At 33.7% G+C, this 21,954-nt stretch overlaps 1 protein-coding gene across 1 annotated transcript; it reads left to right on the top strand.

The window, feature by feature from the left end:
• Positions 1-7,009: 7,009 nt before the first annotated feature.
• Positions 7,010-14,661, top strand: LOC138315388 (thymidine kinase 2, mitochondrial-like). Its single transcript, XM_069256374.1, has 10 exons — positions 7,010-7,575; positions 8,682-8,731; positions 9,017-9,091; positions 10,984-11,037; positions 11,391-11,480; positions 12,655-12,728; positions 13,046-13,134; positions 13,551-13,630; positions 13,906-13,986; positions 14,267-14,661. The coding sequence occupies exons 1-10, from the start codon at positions 7,434-7,436 to the stop codon at positions 14,384-14,386; spliced, it is 855 nt and encodes a 284-aa protein (XP_069112475.1). The 5' UTR covers positions 7,010-7,433; the 3' UTR covers positions 14,387-14,661.
• The last annotated feature ends 7,293 nt before the right edge of the window (positions 14,662-21,954 follow it).

Genomic DNA, 21,954 nt, shown 5'->3' with positions numbered 1-21,954 from the left:
ACAACCATGTATATATATTGTAGGTATACACTTTGTTGAATTATGTTCTTTGTTTTGTAGAAATATTTCTTTATAAAATACTATGTTGCCATTAAAGTTAGTGCAGAACTCGTTTTTAGCCCACCATCATCAGATGGTGGGCTATTCAAATAAAAGTACTGAAGGGATCTTTCTCAAATTTCATATGTAGGTTCCCCTAGGACCCTAGTTGTGCATATTGCATTTTGGGACTGATCGGTCAACAAGATGGCCGACCAGGCCGCCATCTTGGATTTTGATAGTTAAAGTTTGTTACCGCTAATTCTCAGAAAGTACTGAAGGGATCTTTCTCAAATTTCATATGTAGGTTCCCCTAGGACCCCAGTTGTGCATATTGCATTTTGAGACTGATCGGTCAACAAGATGGCCGACCGGTGGCCATCTTGGATTTTGATAGTTAAAAGTTTGTTACCGCTATTTCTCAGAAAGTATTGAAGGGATTGTTCTCAAATTTCATATGTAGGTTCCCCTAGGACCCTAGTTCTGCATATTACATTTTGGGACTGTTCGGGTCAACAAGATGGCCGACAAGCAGCCATCTTGGATTTTGATAGTTAAAGTTTGTTACGGCTATTTCTTAGAAAGTATTGAAGGGATTGTTCTCAAATTTCATATGTAGGTTCCCCTAGGACCCTTGTAGTGCATATTGCATTTTGGGACTGATCAGTCAACAAGATGGCCGCCAGGTAGCCATCTTGGATTTTGATAGTTAAAGTTTGTTACCGCTATTTCTCAAAAAGCACTAAAGGGATCTTTCTCAAATTTCATATGTAGGTTCCCCTAGGACCCCAGTTGTGCATATTGCATTTTGGGACTGATCGGTCAACAAGATGTCCGCCAGGTAGCCATCTTGGATTTTGATAGTTAAAGTTTGTTACCGCTATTTCTCAGAAAGCACTGAAGGGATCTTTCTCAAATTTCATATGTAGGTTCCCCTAGGACCCCAGTTGTGCATATTGCATTTTGGGACTGATCGGTCAACAAGATGGCCGACCGGTGGCCATCTTGGATTTTGATAGTTAAAGTTTGTTACCGCTATTTCTCAGAAAGTACTGAAGGGATCTTTCTCAAATTTCATATGTAGGTTCCCCTAGGACCCCAGTTGTGCATATTGCATTTTGGGACTGATCGGTCAACAAGATGGCCGACCGGTGGCCATCTTGGATTTTGATAGTTAAAGTTTGTTACCGCTATTTCTCAGAAAGCACTGAAGGGATCTTTCTCAAATTTCATATGTAGGTTCCCCTAGGACCCCAGTTGTGCATATTGCATTTTGGGACTGATCGGTCAACAAGATGGCCGACCGGTGGCCATCTTGGATTTTGATAGTTAAAGTTTGTTACCGCTATTTCTCAGAAAGTATTGAAGGGATTGTTCTCAAATATCATATGTAGGTTCCTCTAGGACCCTAGTTCTGCTTATTGCATTTTGCGACCACCAACTTGGATTTTGATAGTTTAAAGTTTGAAAAGCAGAAAAAAGAATTGTAAGTTTGAAAAGCAGAGAAAAGATCCCTCTTTCATTTGTCAGACATAGATCAATCTTTGGTGGGCGCCAAGATCCCTCTGGGATCTCTTGTTTATTGGAGGTATGTAACATACAATATGATAATGTAGCATACCGCCTTAATTAATCACTCCTTTATGTCATTCGAATGATGACTGGCACATGTTACTTAACATAGACGGAAAAAATCACAAAACATGGTAGAGATGTTAAAGATTTCGTTCACAAATCAACAGATGGGATACAGGTAAATATTTTGTTTTGATTTAATGTTTTAATATTTTAAATTTTTAAAGAAATATAAATCTGTATTCAAATAAAAGCATTATCTATATAAATGGCATTGTTTGATCAAAGTGCCTTGTTCCTTTGTTTGTCACACCTGTTGTTTTGCTGATCTAATTGTATGTACAGGATTATACTACATTATTTTAGACTGTTGCTATTGGTAGTTTTGTCAACAAACAAATGTATTAATGACTGCTAATGTAGTTTTTATCCAGAAGAAAAAATGATTGCTCAAATCTGATTTTTGTAAATGAAAGTCACATGATTATCACTTGTTCTTGTCACTTAAACAGGTTCTTTCTAGTATAGTCAGGGGAAAACTACCATCTAGAATGTGTCATATCCTAGCTAGTACAGATGACCTTTCCACACTAGCTAGTTCAAAGGTCAGATTAGATAAATCATAGTGAAAGGAACTAAGAATTCATATGACAATTTAATACACAGGTTATTTTGGTTTAATACATATGTACTTACCCAGGTATCAACCAAAATTCTACAAAACTCTGCAGTATGCTTCATTAGCTGTCAGATATATGCTTACGGTGGACTCAGACAAACTAACATTGATAGGTGATCTAATCTGCTGTTGCAATGACTCGAACTTAAATTCCTATACATACGCTATGGATAGTGCTGCGAGACACTTCTAGTCTTTAAGTCCTTCTGTTATGCATAGTTTTCTCCCTTTTAGGCACACATATTACACATAAGAATATTATACTTTACCTGTAGTTACAGTATACTAGTGCACTAGGTGTAAAGGTCTCCACTTACACTTGACTAATTTATTGATATATATATATGACTTACCTCCCTTTAGTCTTATTATCCAATACAGCAGTTATACCGATGTAGATAAACCTGTAGATTTATAGAATTCTCCTCCAACAGCCCCTCTTGGTCTTCATCTATGCAATTCCGTCGTTTAGCTTCCTCCTTTATTAATTTACATGGAATAATGGCTTTAACCTTGACCGTGTGTTAAGTGGTATACTTAGTATGACTGAATTCTGTGTTTGGGGATAAACTCAAATGTTAAAAGATTGTTTTGTTTTTTCTGGTATGAGCTCATTGTTTTGAATATTGCCATGATGATATCTGTTAAATTTTTCTATATATGTAAACACCTTTAAAATATTTCTAGGTCTGGTGACCTTTAAAGTCATGTAGAAAGTCATATTTGGATTTGAGCATGAATCACGAAAATTGGCTACTGTTATATGTACAAACATACAATGTTTGATCCAATATGTGTCCATCACTACATTTCCATTGCATCTGATCCTCACCCCTTCACACAAGTTTATTTCATACTGTATAGCAAATATTTAGCCATTTTGATATAAAAGGGTTACATTAAATTTCAACAAATCAAAAAAGAGAATTTAAATTACCAACTATCACTTATTATTTCATGGATTATTTCTGTGACTGCATCAACATCCTTCAAAATCATTTAGATTATCATTCATGTGAAAATATTTTTTAAACGATACAGTAATTTTCAACAGTACACGCTTACCTCATATCTTTAGTCTGGCAATTCATTACACAAATAGGTATTGCTGTACATATGTAATAAAATTCATTTGATTCTTACATCAATTTGGAGTTTGAATTCATCCAAACCCCTGCATGCTAAAACGCTACATATTGGGTCAAATACAGTATGAAACGTATATAGTTTTGTGTAGCATCTTTACATTATGTGACATTCTTATTAAGCATATTACTTACCTTATAGAAATATTGTACTATTAAAGTATGTTTATGGGAATAAGAAAGAGTGAAAACTTTCTTTTGTATTCATTAAAAATAATAATTTGCAATAAAAAGTCATTTTGATGATGAAAGTTATTTGTGCTTCTTTAAACTACTATAGTTAGTACACAGATATTACAGTAGTGTGTATGTTTTCTGTCTTATTAGGTCATGACCTACAATCTTCGTCCATCACCATGTACTATGTGATGTGCGTAAACTTTTCATTCACACAACATAGTCTCAAAACCCAAAAGTATCCAGGCCCTGATATTGGGCATATAGCATCAGAGGGGAAGGGCTACCAAGATAGTTCAAATAAAGGACCATGACCTTCATTCAAGGTCAGAATGTCAAATAGGCTAAAATCTTAAAATGACGTCTTGCTAATATATAATGGCCTAGATATCTGATATTTGATCTCTAACTTGCTGCTTGAATGAATGAAATTGACCATTCAAGATTTAAAAAACTGTTTGCCAATAGCTAAAGAGGCCTACAGACCTGGTAATTACTTATCATAAACCTGTATCATGCTGAGATTTAGGACTGCCAAGTTTGTTCAAATAAATGACCTAGACCTTCCTTCAAGGTGGTCAAGTATATCTTAAACTTACAACTTCTAATGTCTTAACTGTCAGTTAAAGATGCTCCACCGCCGACAGAGCATAAATGGTATTCATCATTTGAACAATAATTAGTGTTTTATCGTGTATATATACGTATAATTAACACAAAAAATAATATGAAATAATTTACTTTGCCTTTGGTACATGCGCAATCAGTACATCATTCCATATAGGATATAGTGGCACGGAATTTTTTTAGGATGCAATTAGTTATTTTTTTATATTTTTAACTTGAAGTAAAATTAGAATCTCAAACTTTTCAATGGTGGTAATGGTCTAAAGTAAGTAACTTTTGTAACTGAACAAAAACACTAAATCGTCTGCTCCTGTTTTTAATAGTGAAAAAATACCTTTTGTCAGCGGTGGAGCATCTTTAAACAACAGTTGAGCATTTTCAGAACATTTGGTCTTTTCATATTTTATACAAAGATTTTTTTTCGCTACTGTATAATTCTGTTGTGTTGTATTGTATCAATATCCGAAATGACTTTTTATCAAAGGTGACACTTGGAATATTTTAACATTCTTGCCCTATAAAGTAGTGTTTGAGCATTCTGGTGGGCTGAATTGCTAAAGATTTCCTCCAATATACCATCCTCGATACTCCAGGGGTTCCGATCAGTGATCGATACTCCAGGGGTTCCGATCAGTGATCGGAACCCCTGGAGTATCAAGCATGCCAATATACTAGTAAGTACTCCGATTCATGATTTAGTGCAATTTAGACTCCTTAATACTCAAAAGTAACTCACAAAATACATGAAATACATGTTTGGAACCGATTGATTTTAAACTGAATCGTCTGTCTTTAAAAACAAGCCACTTTTACTCAATTAACTAAACGTAAAAGTGGCTCATTTTAAGAGACTGGCGATTTGATCTAGACTGTACATGTTTTGTGAGGATCGACTACTTCATGGTCCACGTACATCATTCAAAGAACCGTTTGATCCAATAAATGAGCTGTAATTTAATGTACATTTACAATGACTCGAGGCGAAATCGGGTCGCAATCATTTGCAAAGTTATATCCCCGCCAAAAGCTGGAGAATAACTGGCAGAACCAGAATTGTAGGTTACTCTGAGTTATATTTCTTATGGTCCCGTACATTTCTTGCGGGGTGTCTTCACCAGAATATTCCTCACAAAATTTTGCATGCGCTCAAAAGCGGCAAAATGATACAGCAGGTATCTTGATAGGATTTAATGAAAAGCTGATGGGTAATACGCGTGTCATTACCATTAACTTACATACTTTTGAAGATGTATACGAGCTGACTTCCCCACAATGACGGAAAAAGAGACGAGAAGAGAGAAAGAGGTCAGCTACTGTGTGATAGGACCATCCAATATAATAAGTTATATTACTTATGACATCCATTGTATACACATAGCTACTGATTGTTGATATTCTTGTGGATATATTTTAGAAATGAAGAATGTGAACACGGTCATTTCAATGGAGGAAGGCATATTATTTGGCAATATACCATGCATGGATACAGGTGGTGAGTAAGAAAAACTTGTAGATTTTCAATGATGTCTAAATACATTTCTATCCCACAAATTAACGAATTCAATCTAGCCTTGTGGAGTCGTCTAACTTGTGGTTATTTTGATTACTACAGATTTTAGATAATTTGTCTTCATAATGAAGGTACTTCGCTTATAAATAGCTGAGTTTTATCCCGTCCTGTCGCCACTGTTTAACATCAATACTAATGTAGATAATTCTAACACGAAACAAATCAAATAGGATGTGTATTGAAAGCAAATCATTATTATAGACTTTAAAATATTGTGCATATATATATATACACTCATCCATTCCATACACATCACACTCACCATCCTAACATACCACATCATCACCCATCCATACACATCCACACTCATCCATTCAACTCCTATTTTCAGGACTTCACTCAATAATATAAACACAAAATGGACGAAAATAGGACATGACTTGGCTGTGTGGCCATTTCCTTGTCCTCTAGTTTATGGTACCTTTAATAGATGGATATTGGCTAGCCGAAGTTGACAGAAAACCGTAATAATTTTCCCATGAGGATCTGATATCTATCTTTTTACTCGATATATGTTATACTGGTCACCATCAAGTTCCATATTACGTTAATGTGGGGACATTCCGTGTGCTATCACTAACAAACAGTCTCCACAAGAATATGTCTCCATAAATCTCTTATTCTTATAGGCAGAATATATACTTAAGACGTGTGACCTGGTGAAACATAAATATAACGTACCACAGTAATTAGTTGTACGATGTTAGAATATAATTTTCCAATCACAAGAGAAATAATTAACAGCAATTGTCCAGTCTTACACATGGAAACATACCTTTTAAATTTCATTTAAAATAAGTTAATGAGAGTTCGTCAAATATGGTAGGTATATTTTATGTAAATGGATCTTTTCTAATGAACAATATTACATGGGTTACTTTTAATAAATCAAATCGTCCTCTTTATGTTAAAATTACCTTTAAATGCAGGGCACACAACCATTAAAAAAGACGTAGATGAAACATGGATTTTTTAAAACAATTGTTTTATAACAAAATATATGCAATTCCCAATATCAATATGCAACCTTTCGAAATCATCGAGATTTGAAATACATCTGAATGCAAACCTTTCGATTACAGTTGAGAAAAATCTCAATTTTTTTCTTCTCAACCGCTTACATTCCTACATGTAGTACATCAGAAATATACTGTACATACAGTAGTATATGTTTCTATCTACTGCAGTACACAAAATAACACACGTTACAGATCTACTGAACTGTATACTGTCCGACAAATAATCTGTCAAGAGTAAGCCAAATTCTCCATGTTTCTCGTGACCTCTAATGAAATATTTTTAAGGCATGTTTTTACACATATTATATTGATACGATATACTAGTCAGCTACATGCATAGCTTCGTCGATTTTTTATTGATTTTTTTTTTATTTGATTTTTTTTTTAATATTGTCAGGGTGAAATGCGTAATCCATTTGAAGCTGGATCCAAAAGACTGATTTTTCGCACCATATGAAATCCTTCTCACATTGAAGCTCTTGTTTCGTCGTTTAAAATATGCGTTGATATGACTCAGATGAAGGGGCTTCCTCATTTCTATAAATAAACCGCCAGCTATTGGCCAAAGCAGGAATCACCTTTTGTTTGCGGTTCTTTAAAGCATGTGTGCGAAGCTTGGTAAAGGCTTTGTCAGCACTCTTCTGGCAAATGTACAGCGTGTATTTCCACAAACAAGATCATTAGTTATACTATCCATGGGGAAGGCGAAGTGTAAAACTCCGAAAATGTCTCCGACATTGTACGGTAAGATAATTTGAGGTAAACCTCGTGGTTTTTGCTTACGCAATATTTTCGAATGGTGATTATAAGTGATTGTTTACATCTAAGGTCTACTGTATTTGTTTACATTTTTTTCACATTAACTTTCAAGATTTTTCCTCTAACACTTTTAAGCCTAAGACTAATGTTGTCGCGGGGTATTAGATATTATATACTCAGTCCAGTATGTAGAATAAGATAAAAAAAAAACAAAACAACGGAAGCACGGTTACATATACATACTGTACAACTAATAACAGTAGCTCTGTAGAACTATTCTTACGTTAAACAAATGTGTAAGATGACAAAGTAAAATCATATATACGTCTATACGTATTCCACAGGCGTCTGCATCTGGTTTTGGAAAAATAAAAGTTCCTCCCCCTCTAATGGCCTCTATCCCCCTCTAATGGCCTCTATCAAACCAGAAGCAGACGCCTGTGCATATTCCCAGCCTGCAGTCCTCGATAGATGCCTTCTAGGGTAGCGTCAGGCACCTGTCACAGTACCCGAGTTTTATTAAAGTAAAGTGAGTCATCAAGTAAACACATTTCAACGCCGTTAAAGTTCCATGTGTATTCAGCAACAATAGCATTTACAGGATACAGTTCACAATATAACCATTCCGCTTTCTCTAGCATAGAAACGTGCACTTTAACAATAATCCAAACCAGCAAACACCTGAACTCCCCATCCATCAGTTTTGTGCCCCTTTTGTTTCATTCCAAAGCAGGAGCCCTGCAGGAACACCCGCACCTTTGCAGGAACGGTGGGCTTTTGTTACCAAAATTGACAATAACACAAGGGAGCCCCCCAGACAATCAGTGTCACGGCTATAGATAATTCATTACTTCACTGATTAAGGGCCCAGCGTGTCCCCTATCCAGCTGTCAAGAGATAGATGCGCTATAGAAAAACACTAAATAATGATGTATAGACAAGTACTACAGAATATAGAAAAATACCATAAAGATTAGAATATAGAAAAATAGTACAGAAACAAATATCAGTAAGGTTAAATATCACTGCATATGCAGATACTATGGTTTTTTTTAAAATTTGTTATCAGTTTTGCTTGTTTATTTTTTCAGGCCATCACACGACAGCCACAATTTCCACACGACATGAAAAACCATTAACAGTATGTACCATTTGAAAAAATAACAATGCATTGTGTACTGGCTTTACACAAGAGGGATTATTATTTAGATGTCATCTGTTCAATTTAATTTGATTGGAACATAGATATTATATTATATTATAGATAATATAGATATTATATTATACACAGATTTTGAAAAAAACGTTTGATCCAACAGAGATGATCTTGAATTGGTTTATGGTAACAATCTTGGTAAGGAGTATCAAGTTTCATATTTACATGTATATGTATCAAAGTTATAATGAGGATTTTATTTTTATTTAGGTTTGTGTCGAAGGAAACATTGCTAGCGGAAAGACAACATTTTTAGAACATTTTAAGAAATATACAGATGTACAGGTAATCTTTTCACCATCATAAACTTTATCTATCTTATTGCAAAAACAGGATAATTTAATTGAGTTATTGCATTTATACAATATATATTTATGTATAAATTAGAAATCTTTGTTATTATTTACTACTCTTATACGCACATCAGTTATGGGTGACGTAAAAAAGTGCTTAGCAAAACTTTTAATTAAGAAGTACCATATAGAGGATCATACATGAGTAACTATGTGATATATCAAAATTTATCAAGTGAGTTCAATAATTTGATATGCTACAAGCCTTTAAATTATTTGATGAGTTTGATAAATTTCATATCGCATAGTCATCAGTGTAAGATTCTATTTATCGCATAACCTTTTTTTAGCCCACCATCATCAGATGGTGGGCTATTCAAATCGCCTTTCGTCCGTGGTCCGCCGTCCGTCCGTCCTTCCGTCCGTCCGTCCTTCCGTCCGTCCGTCCGTCCGTCCGTTAACAATTCTTGTTACCGCTATTTCTCAGAAAGTACTAAAGGGATCTTTTTCAAATTTCATATGTAGGTTCCCCTATGGCCCTAGTTGTGCATATTGCATTTTGGGACCGATCGGTCAACAAGATGGCCGACAGGCGGCCATCTTGGATTTTGGTAGTTAAAGTTTGTTACCGCTATTTCTCAAAAAGTACAAAAGGGATCTTTCTTAAATTTCATATGCAGGTTCTCCTAGGACCCTAGTTGTGCATATTGCATTTTGGGACCGATCGGTGAACAAGATGGCCGACAGGCGGCCATCTTGGATTTTGATAGTTAAAGTTTGTTACCGCTATTTCTCAGAAAGTACTGAAGGGATCTTTCTCAAATTTCATATGTAGGTTCCCCTAGGGCCCTAGTTGTGCATATTGCATTTTGGGACCGATCGGTGAACAAGATGGCTGCCAGGCGGCCATCTTGTATTTTGATAGTTAAAGTTTGTTACCGCAATTTCTGAGAAAGTACAAAAGGGATCTTTCTCAAATTTCATATGTAGGTTCCCCTAGGGACCTAGTTGTGCATATTGTGTTTTGATACTGATTTGTCAACAAGACAGACGGCCATCTTGGATTTTGGTAGTGGAAGTTTGTTACCACTATTTCTCAGAAAGTATTGAAGGGATCTCAAGCAAATTCCATACATAGGTTCCCCTAGGGCCCTAGTTATGCATATTGCGTTTTGGGACCAATCAGTCAACAAGATGGCCGTCTGGCAGCAATCTTGGATTTTGATAGTTAAAGTTTGTTATTGCTATTTCTAAAAAAAGTACTGAAAGGATGTCTCTCAAATTTTATATGTAGGTTCCCTTAGGGCCTTAGTTGTGCATATTGCATTTTGTAACTGATAGGTCAACAAGATGGCTGCACGGCCGCCATCTTGGATTTCATTGTTAAAGTTTGTTACCACTATTTCTTAGAAAGTACTGCAGCGATCTGTCTCAAATATGTGTAGTCGTGTTTGAAAAAGTTTGAAAAGCAGGGAAAAGATCCCTCTTTCCATTGTCAGACATAGATCATTCTTTGGTGGGCGCCAAGATCCCTCTGGGATCTCTTGTAATAGAAATATAATCAATACTTTAAATTTTGTCTCTATATAAATTAGTAGAAATCCGGCTTGGGTGTGACATTCTAGTCTACAGAGTCAATCATCTTATATAGATTATGATGTCAAAACTACATGTGATAGTGACAGGTGTCTTACAACATTGTAAGACATGTCATATGACATGGCTGGACAGGCCAGTTATGTGATAAATACACAATATGTTAAGACAACAAAATATGAAAAATTTAGGCAGCTTCATCGGAGGATTTCCAAGGGAATATTTCAAATTACAAAATATGGATGTCCGTATCATCTATTAAATTAATGACTTTTGTATATATTTCAGGTGTATGAGGAACCTGTTAAGAAGTGGAGAAATGTTAATGGACACAATATTTTGGTAATTAAGCTTAATTGTAGCTTTAAACAAATGTAGACTGATGGTAGCATATGTATAATTATTTTTTTATGTAAATTTGTTAATTGCAAATAATAAATTAAGTACCAGTAAATGTATCAATCACATCAGATTTAGGGGATGATTTTTATAATGTATCAGAGTGTTATCAACTGTTTTTTTTGTGAATGGAATTTGTCAGAATGGATCATCATAGTTAACAATACTTTTGTGTTTTCAAAAGTCTATGAAATAAAAAAAAAAACGTTTGTGTATTGCTTATGATCTTCTTCAGGTTAGAGACGGAATACTCAAAGATTTTGATGTACAATGTATCTAAATTTGTTATCTTATAGGCAAAAATGTATGAAGATCCCACTCGCTGGTCACTGACGTTACAGACATATGTCCAGTTAACGATGCTTGACCAGCACATACAAGTACCAGTAAGTACAGAAAAACATTAGACTAATGCCATTTATTTCAGGTGAAATATCCAGCTTAGTATAAAAAATCAGTATAAAACAATTAAGATGGACGGAATTCAAAATTGAAAAAGATAAACAGGGTGTACTCTATATTAACATGATAAACAGTAGAGTTATTGAGATGTTAACTCAATCACCCCTGCAGACACAATTAGAATCTTCTTATTCAAAGGCAGGAACAGTTTATTATAAAGTTTCAGGGGTGAATGAGTTAAATCATTTCAGCTTAAAGATGCTCCACCGCTGACAAATGGCATTATTTCGCTATCAAAAACTGGAGCAGACGATTAAGTATTTTTCTTCAGTTACAAAAGTTAATTACTTTCCACACTTAAAAAGTTTGAGCTTCAAATTTTAATTCAAGACAAAAAAATTGAAAATAGTTAATTCAATGCATCCCGAAAAAATTCTGTGGCACTATTTCCTATATGGAATGAAGTATTGATTGCCCATGCACCAAAAGCAAAATGAATTATTTCATGTTATTTTTTGTGTTAATTAGACATATATATATACACAATTAAACACCAATTATTGTTAAATTGATGAATATCGTGTATGCTCTGTCGGCGTTGGAGCATCTTTAAAGATTGAGATGTAAATTCATTCATCCCTGATGACACAGTTTTAACTCTCCCGATTCAAAGACTGGATCAGTTCATTATTAAGTTTCAGGGGTGAATGAGTTCAAATATTTCGGCTTCTATTGATAAAGATAAATCCGACTGTTTCTTCTTTATAAATTGTATATAATGTATGGCTTTAATAACCAAGAAATATATTACTTTAAGATATTTTGCTAAGTTACCTCCCTTACATCATAGACGTTGCAATTGTTTCATAGCTTTACATTTTTTTATGAAATAAAGAAAAGACTTCATGATATACGGTAACCATTATAATGCTTACTTATATTTCTACTTCATCTTTTGGAAACTAGAAGTCAGAATATATCAGTATCCACTTCAGATTTTGTCATTGATGCATTGATCAACCATGTAAAAACAGGACATTGGACATTTTGTCTATGATTTTCTTTTCCTCGGTGTAAAATGAGGTAAACAATATGTACATGTATTTTGTACAGAAAATATAAAAAATCTCTTAATTACTTCATTTTTTTCATTTTCAGCAACGCCAAGTGAAATTGATGGAAAGATCCATATTTAGTGCCAAATATTGTTTTGTCGAAAATCTGTACAAAAGGTAAAATCTCATTTTTGACTGCAGTCTGTTTTAAGAAATTTTTTGCTGCACACTCTTATCTGTAGATTATTGATGGGAAATAAAACAATCATGTACCCAAGCATATAGGTTAATATTCATGAGGATAATTTGTTTTAAGTCCTGTCTGGCATAAAGGGTTGTACCAGAGTAAGTTCAGAATTATTTTTGACAAATTATTTTGTAAAATAGTCAATATGAACTTTTAACAATTAGTCTAACAATGCATTAAAATGCCATTTTTTTTTTTTTTTTTTTCAACATTTTGAAACTCATTTATTCTTTCTTTCTATTAACAGTGGTAAGATGGAAGAAATTGATTATGTCGTTTTGTCAGAGTGGTTTGATTGGATAAAACAGAACCATGATCTGAGTGTCGACTTAATAGGTAGGTTTTAATAACAATACATACTCTTTTGATTTCATTCTCCTTTGTGTTAATGATAAGTTGGTAAGCATTTTGAAATTTTCCACAACAGTTGCAGTCCAAATGCGTGTATCATATAAGAATATACTGCGAGCATTTTTGTCTGTCAGACATTTTCTTCTACTGTACTGTAATTTACTTATTTACCCCCTAAACATTCGTATTAAATGAACTGTTTCAGTCTTTTAATTAGAAGAGTTCCGATGTGTTTTCAGGGGTGATGAGTTAACACCTCTAGGTTACATTTTCAGGGGTGATGAGTTAACACCTCTAGGTTACATTTTCAGGGGTGATGAGTTAACACCTCTAGGTTACATTATGATGATACTAGATAATAGATAAAATGAAATTAACTTAATTATTTTCTGTCCTTTCAGTTTATCTACAAACAAAACCAGAAACAGTATATGACAGAATACAGAAAAGATGCCGTGAAGAAGAGACTACCATTCCAATTGTAAGTATCCGCAATACGTATGTAGATTTTATCATTTCAAAATAACTACAGCAGTTAACAACAGTTAAAAACACTGGCACTGATGTGGTCCTAAAAAATCATGAATTGACTGTTATGTAAAAAAGATAAAGATAATTATTATTTATCAACATCAGTCTTCCCTGGGTACTTGTTTTGTCTGATCTTCGGTCTAAATATAGGCATCAATACTCCTGCATTGGTTGTGCTATTTGCTGAATAATAAAGCAATGATCATTTTATGATTTTGTTCACAGGAATACCTTCGTACATTACATGAACTTCATGAAGACTGGCTCGTGAGAAAATCAAAGTTCCAGACAGACTGCCCTATTCTAGTATGTTAAACATGTTTTTATTCTATCACTTTATAAAGCTGAGTTATCTACCCTGTTAGTGATTATATGGGTTGTTTTAGTTGTTGAAAGTTTTATCATACATTAATATGATTTTCTCATGAAAGAACAATCAATTCAGACTGAAGAGCAGACATTTCTTTGATCACTCAGATGTAGAGGAAATAAATGATTGTCTACTTTTTACAGTCGAAAATGATAAATTCAAGCTTTGAATTTCAAATCTTGGTGTTTAAATCTCATAATTATAAACTTCCAACAGGTCCTGGATGCTAACCAACAGACAGAAGAGATGATCAAAATCTATCAAGAAAAAAGCCAAGAAATTTTATTCCCCCAGCAGCCTGAATCTATACAACTAGACACTGCCTTAGGAGTCTGATCCTCTGTAGGAAACCGAAGGGCAGTATTAATTTCTTCTCTTGTGGATACTAGGTGTTGTGTCTGACCTATGTACGAAACATTTCAGCATAAATGAGATGGTTCTGTGATAGTATATATTGCTGTCCACTTAGAAACCATTTTTTTGCAAATGTAGATCCATTGTCTACAGGCAGACAAACAACCTTAGGTGAAGCAATAAGAATGGTGTACAGTCAAACCTCGATATATATGTAATCGAAGTTCAAGGGACCGTCAGAAAAACTTCGAAACATCGAGACTTCAATTATTCGTGGTTGAAATTTGATTCGATGGTTGAAATTAGACCGATTTTTTTACCATGACCAACTGTGTTAGTTGTATACATGTCGTCTCCGTTCCGTAAACTTTATAATCATTGTATTTACCCACAAGAAAAACAAAATAAAAACGAAGTATGCAATTAATCACATGTATTGCTATCGTTAGCAATACATATGTATATTATAAACAAGACTTACGTGTACTAGGCCTAACCCATGTACAAGTGTTCGTTTGGTGACTATTTAAGCGATGGTTAATATTACGGAATGAATATAAAAACGAAAACACGTAAAAACGTAAACTAAAAAGGAGGAACCGGAAGCGCTACAACACCTACAAAATACTTTGATTTAGAATGATCCATTTGCTCCAGTATTTATGCCAAAGTTTTGCATTACGACAGTTTTTAGCATGAGTTACTAATAATGTGGCTCGCTATTTACCGTTCTGTAAATTCTACAAACCGCTACCAATGGCGGCGGCGAACATCAAAAACGACTAACTGTATCTTTGCTGTACTAATGATTTAATAACGCAGCTTGTAAAAACAAAGCACCGGGTATCGGCCTGATCAGTGAAATTTATTATCTTGCTGATATTAAGCATGAAACACAAAGTGTCATAATGCTTATTGTCCGGCGAAGGGCCGTCGCGAGCCAGCTAACGTTAGGTGTGACAGCATGCCGTGGGGTATCGGTGAACACCTGATCTGTACAGGTATATTTTTATTCGAATCATCAAGTGTCAGTTACCTATGATTCTATAACAAATGGTCCATGAAAAAAGATCGATACATCGAGAACTTCGATTCATAAATCTTCATACATGGGTTAGTTAGCAATGTTATATAGTGAAGAAATTCAGGACCAGACAAAAAGTTTGATACAGAGAGACATTTGATTCATCGGAGTTCGAATCATCGAGGTTTGACTGTAGTTTGACTGGTTTCCTTGGAAACGTCGGGTATCTGTGATAATCATTCTTGCTGTATTGATATGTAAGTTTTACATGTTTGGGTGTGATACTTTTGGTGTTGAATATCCTTACATGAACTAAACATTACTAGTATTTGAATCAAGCCTTCATTCCATGCCTGCAGAGGGATCATGTGATACTGGTACACGTACTCATTTGTACTTCAGTTCTTCACATCTACACTGCCATCTATCACAAATTAACTATATCAGGGAACAATAGAAACTGTTATTTGCATGTGTTCAGTTTTATACCAGGATGCTGCCGTTTTGTTCAGTTGCATAAAGATATTGGGATTTCTCGTTATAGACTCTCATTTTGATCAATAACTGATACAAGTTTATACAAGAGCTTGGAAGCATATCCTTCTGATGTTCAAAGCTCATGCTAGATTTTCTAAATGAATTTTTTTTTTTTTTATTAGAACATATATCTTTATATTGCCATTGATTTGTAAGCAGAGAATATTTTATTACATGATATAATACATTTTATTGAAAGCTGAAAAAAAAATATTGCATACTTGCATTGTAAAATTATTTTATTGTGAATTTTAAAGAGAAGACCATAGAGGAAAATGCTACATGTTTTTGGATATGAAGTCCTATATGATAGTAAATTTGAAAGAAGTGTTTTTTCTTACATTTATTACAAATGTTCTGCTGTCAATGCTGTAGAACAGTTTAAGAGGGCATTCATATCTTATTTTACTTTTTAAGAAGATATCAGATTTAAAAGCATCAATATTAAATGTGCCACCTTTTGTGTTCTTGTAAACAATGGAGTGAGTTTACTGTAGATTTAAAAAGTACTTCCATGTTTCTGTGCATGGAAAGTTTTATACAAACATTTCATATGGACCGATATGGGACCATTGTGTTTATATTTTATTGTCATTAGTAAAAAAAAAGAATTATTTTTTTACTATAATTATGAACTTTTATTGTCTGTATTAGCAAAGCAGGATTAGCGAATTATACGTCTGATTGACATATGTGTATTGTAGATGTTAACATTCTCTTTTACTTTCTGGCAGTAGAGATTGGTGTATTGTTTTATTGGTTTCATTACGATTTAATATTACAGTACTCAGATTTAATTGAATGTATTTTCGAAATCCCTAGATATTATACAATATGGTCTTATCTACATGTTTGTTTCATAAAGGTATGACTCGAGACACGCCTTTAATGTTGTTAGTGTGTTCGTTAATGTATACGGCTTTAGATTTAAAGTTATTTCAGGTATAAAATAATTCCAGTTTAAGTGTTTGGTACCACATCGGTAATGTAGAAATGAAAACAGCTTTTCTGGTAGCAGTAATTCTCATATTTATACTGCTTTATGAATAATTTGATTGTTTTGTATTTTAATATTGTTGTTGTAGTTTTTATGTTCTTAGACTATTTGTTGAGTAATATTTATAGTTTATCATGTATACAGTTTAAAATAAAGTACCATTCAGATAAAACTGGTGATAGAACTTATGAAAATTATGAGTACATTGTTGAATCAAATGGCATTGAATTTATTGGTATAAACTTTCTTTAGGACCAACAAAATGCATTCAAATTATACACCTGGTTTTCAAGTTAAACAAATTTAGATTTTTTATGGACATATTTCTGGTTCCTGTGATAATATACCAGTTTTTGTGTTCCAATCGCAGGCACTTGTCTAATTTGTCAATACGCCTACCTGTGGTATATAATTCTGTATTGGCATATTAAAACATTATCTGCTCTTGTTGGAAGGTAGATATTGTTATGTCTTTGCGAGTGTTACGTCATATATTTTTTTAGCGAAACCAATGTAATTTTAATCCATAAAGTAATTCTGTAAAAATCTATTCCTATCTGTAAGAGAGACAACACTGTAGTAATGTGCAAAGACAGAATAACACAGCAATATTATTGATATGCAAGGTATTAAGTGTATTGACCAATATGGCAAACTCCTGTGTTCCAATAGTGTGTCATACCAGCACTTGCTTCAGGGTTAAAATAATTTTTTGTATGGTCTATATCGAAGTGTCACCATACTACACAGACCGTACTATTGTTATTTAAGCAGTTTCAAAGTAAACTTGAAAATAAAACTTTCATGTCTTTTGTTATTATTTAGTCAGATGACATTGTGATGCCTCTGTCTTGTGGATCAAACAACCCCTGTGGATGCTTGTAATCAGAATTGATATATAAGCACAGTTGATTTTTTAACCTTGTAAGTATGATAGTCATGATTTTAACAAGCATGGCAGCCCTTCCTCTTGGAATGCTACTTATTATTATTCTTTAACTGTATGACCTTGTTAGAAGGTCAGTGTCATTAAAGTTCTTGACAAAATGACATGATTTCATGGAAATTTTTACCGATGACCTACAGAAAGTCATTATTTATAGCACTCACCAGTTAAGTACAGGCCTTGACCTGACACCAATATCTTCAATTACATGTACATTATGTACTGTACATGTACTTTGATCCTCCGTCAACTGTTCAGCTAGCTAACAAGTTTAGGTCAAAGATCGGGTACCATAGACTTCAGAGGTACACTAGTACTGCATATTAAGGAAAAGTAACAAAAACAAAGTAGTAATATTTCTGTACATTTTATTTGAACACTTGGAAAGGAAAACCTATTGAGATTTCCTCTGCCCAATAAAACGCAGATACACACAGAAACATAAGCTGTCTGTTGTCCAATAGAAAGCTTCTAACCCTCGTCAGATTCACTACTACATGTATGTTAGAAAGCAAGTACAAAGCATACAGTACTATTTGCCATCCTAAGTGTACGTATTCCAAGTACATGTCAACAGACTTCATTAATAATGTAAATGCAACAAGACAAAAATCTTCAGATTTTCTTATTCCCTTCTTTAATACCATGAGATGATCCCAGCCATTGTGTGGAAGGATCCAGTGTACATTTAAGGGGTGAGGATCATTTTCTCTAGTTAATATGAGTAGTATACAACAATGACAACAATGGGATGACTTCATATGACAGGAGATGGACGAAAATATTCATAATTACCTGGTAATATTAAAGAAAAAGAAAGAGAGAAAGAAGATTATGACAACAAAAAGAAATATTAATAAAAAAAAAAAAAAAAAGGACTCCATGGATATTATTCTTGAATAAAATTTCCATGGACAACGTTTTAACTATCTGCATGCAGAGTTAATTATCAAGTCACTTCCATCAAATGCTAATTGGGTTAAGAAATGTCATATCTTCCCTAAATACTGTGCAAATGATTTAAAAAGGAAAAAAAACTAAATTAAGAATTGATTATTATGTTTTGATCAGATATAAAATTTTGAAAGGAAAGTATTGATAAAATGCTTCGTTTTAAATATGAAGTGCATTTTTGCAGGTTTTTCACATAAATGTTCACCTTATATCCATGGTCAACTTGTCACTAGCAAGAACATGTATCATAATTTCAACATGGTGAAGCAAAGAGTTTACATTAATTTTGTTTAGAAGTATTAAAATATTGGTCTTTTGAAATATCATTTCTTCATGTGAATTAAATTTTTGGTTGATAAGATATGAAATTTAATGTCACTATACAGTGTGTTCCATGACAAACAGCGAAATTTATAAATGAAACTTAGTCAAATAGCACTATATGTATTAAGATTTCCACCTCGGACAACATGCCACCAACTATTCCTTATTTGCGTATTGCAGAGTTAGCTCCCTTGCTAGTAAGTATTCATTGTGACATCATTACTAAATGGACGCAATTCATATTCTTTTCTCCAAAAAGTATGATAATACACTCACAAACACATTTCTTCACAATCAATACCTACCTGCATGGGCAAATAACTCTGTAATATGCAAATACAGAATACCAGATATACCATTTTATTTTGATCTGCCAATTTTCTGTACAATAATACAACAAACTCTCAACAACAAAGAAATGATATACATAGTTGTTTACCAATACTTTATAACAAATCATTTCTACACTTCATTCAAAAATGCTTCATTCAGTTTTAGTCCTAGCTGGTAAAAGACATTCCATTTTAGATATTAGTCTCTAGAGCTTACACCAATACCTCCATTTAAACAGGGTTAGTTTGTGTATAGAATGGTCACTACCACAAACTTGATTAATTCCAGTAAATTCTAAACCTTTCTCTAACCATCACCAAACTCTACTTTCCTATGTAATATTTGGTATAATTGGCACAATGTGGTCAAACTTGAGTTAAGCATACCCAAACCTACCTAACACAAGAACATGAACAATGAAATTGTTTGTCATAAAAAGTACTTAAGAACCCATTAGCTATTCAAATTTGTGCACAAATTTTTTTTCCACTTTATGGCTACTTAACTGAAGACTAAAGCCATATAGAATTACAAAACAAAACAAGAAATGGATGCAGCAACAACAGTATCAAAAAGACATTCAGTATATTCTAGTTTACTTTGTTAAGAAGAGACAACCTCCGAGATATGTGACTAATTTACTACAGAAAATGTGTATTGACTTAAAATTTCAAATTGAAATGTTTCATAATCATAATTTAATCATAGTATGGAAAGTTTGAATTCATAGAAAGCAAGTAAGATGAGCAGATCCAGAGATAAATCAATTAAATGCAATTCGAACTCCGAGAACAAGCCTGTTTATTAGCCATTTACAAGAGGCCCATGGGCCTTAACGGTCATCTGAGCAAGTCTCAGCCAAATCGCACCGGTAGAAACTTGAGAAGAAGTTCAAAATGTGTTTTCAAGATGGCAGCTGTGGCGGCCATCTTGGATTTCGGATCGACCCGAAAAATAACAACACTTTGTCAGGACCATGTCAGGATCATTTCATGCAAGTCTCAGCCAAAACGCACCGGTAGAACTTGAGAAGAAGTTCAAAATGTGATTTCAAGATGGCGGCTGTGGCGGCCATCTTGGATTTCGGATCGACCCGAAAAATAACAACACTTTGTCAGGACCATGTCAGGATCATTTCATGCAAGTTTCAGCCAAATCGCACTGGTAGAACTTCTTTTCATGCAAGTTTCAGCCAAATCGCACTGGTAGAACTTGAGAAGAAGTTCAAAATGTGAAAAGTTTACGGACGGCGGACGGCGCACGGCGGACGGCAGACGGCGCACGACGACGGACAAAGCATGATGACTATAGGTCATCCTGACCCTTCGGGTCAGATGACCTAAAATACAGATTTTTCTTGTTTAGATATTTCAAGAGGGTATTCATCAGATAACGAGATGATTAATTTATTTGAAATAAATGGAAATTAAAATTCAGTAAATATCATGCAGCAATAGTAGAGAATAATAAAGACAGGTACAAAATATACCATGCATGGCCTAATTCTTGGTTAATAATATTTCTAGATAATTTTTAATTAGAAGAATAAATTTTTGACTATGTGAAGAAGAGAAATAAAAGTTTCTACAGAATGCAATAGAAAGGAAAGTGCTCTTTGTTTTAAATCTAAGAGTAAGAAAGATGATAAATAATTTATTCAAGTTGTAATGATAGCACATTTTAGCTCTTTGTATGCTGTAAGTTTTAAATATATGTCCCATGAAAGAAAGAAAATAAAGTGCAATATATCTTCCAATCAATGACAGATTATCTCAAATCCCAGGCACTAGGACATGTGTCCAGCCTGTCAAAAGAAAAAAAAATAATGAAAGACAAGAAACATGAAAAAAATCACACACACCGTTAAACATCCACACATCCCCACAGTCACAACAAATTCACAGCACTGAAATTTTTCTGCTGTTCTGATATTTTTTTTCTCCAACACAGCTAAAATATTTTAGAAATACTTTTAACTGCTTTTAAATATATTTGTTAGACATGTTTTCCTGTATTTTCACTCCTGAATCAATGTACCTTGGCAAAAATATGTATACGTCTTTATATATATATATATATATATATTTATATAATCCAACAAGCAACTGATAAACACAGATCATGTTTGATCAATCATTAACATCGACAGTAGTCACAAATCTCTTACAGAAAAATCTATGTGAATATTATCGCTCACAATGGCAAATATACATACACCATACCATGCATGTACAGTTGTCTAGAGTTTGTACATATGTATAATTATACAACTTTATGTGGAAGGATATTTACAAAAGCAATGAAAATGACAAGTTTGATGAAACCTATACACATATACATATATATATATATCAAAAAGCATTTTAGTCTAGAGTGTCAGTTCAAAAAAACATGAGAGAGATGAAGAATTATTTCAATACTTTCAATACCAGATA

Source organism: Argopecten irradians, chromosome 2, assembly GCF_041381155.1.
Source record: "Argopecten irradians isolate NY chromosome 2, Ai_NY, whole genome shotgun sequence".
Lineage (NCBI taxonomy): Eukaryota > Metazoa > Mollusca > Bivalvia > Pectinida > Pectinidae > Argopecten > Argopecten irradians.
The sequence above is the reverse complement of the archived record's forward strand: the minus strand, read 5'-3'. Positions and strand labels throughout refer to the sequence as shown.

What these genes read in the sequence shown, in the direction of transcription:
- LOC138315388 (XM_069256374.1), top strand. Translation starts at nt 7,434, where the DNA reads ATGTGTGCGAAGCTTGGTAAAGGCTTTGTCAGCACTCTTCTGGCAAAT. An exon ending in GACATGAAAAACCATTAACA is followed by an intron (nt 8,732 to 9,016) that starts GTATGTACCATT and finishes ATTTTTATTTAG; the next exon opens with GTTTGTGTCGAAGGAAACAT. An exon ending in TCTGAGTGTCGACTTAATAG is followed by an intron (nt 13,135 to 13,550) that starts GTAGGTTTTAAT and finishes CTGTCCTTTCAG; the next exon opens with TTTATCTACAAACAAAACCA.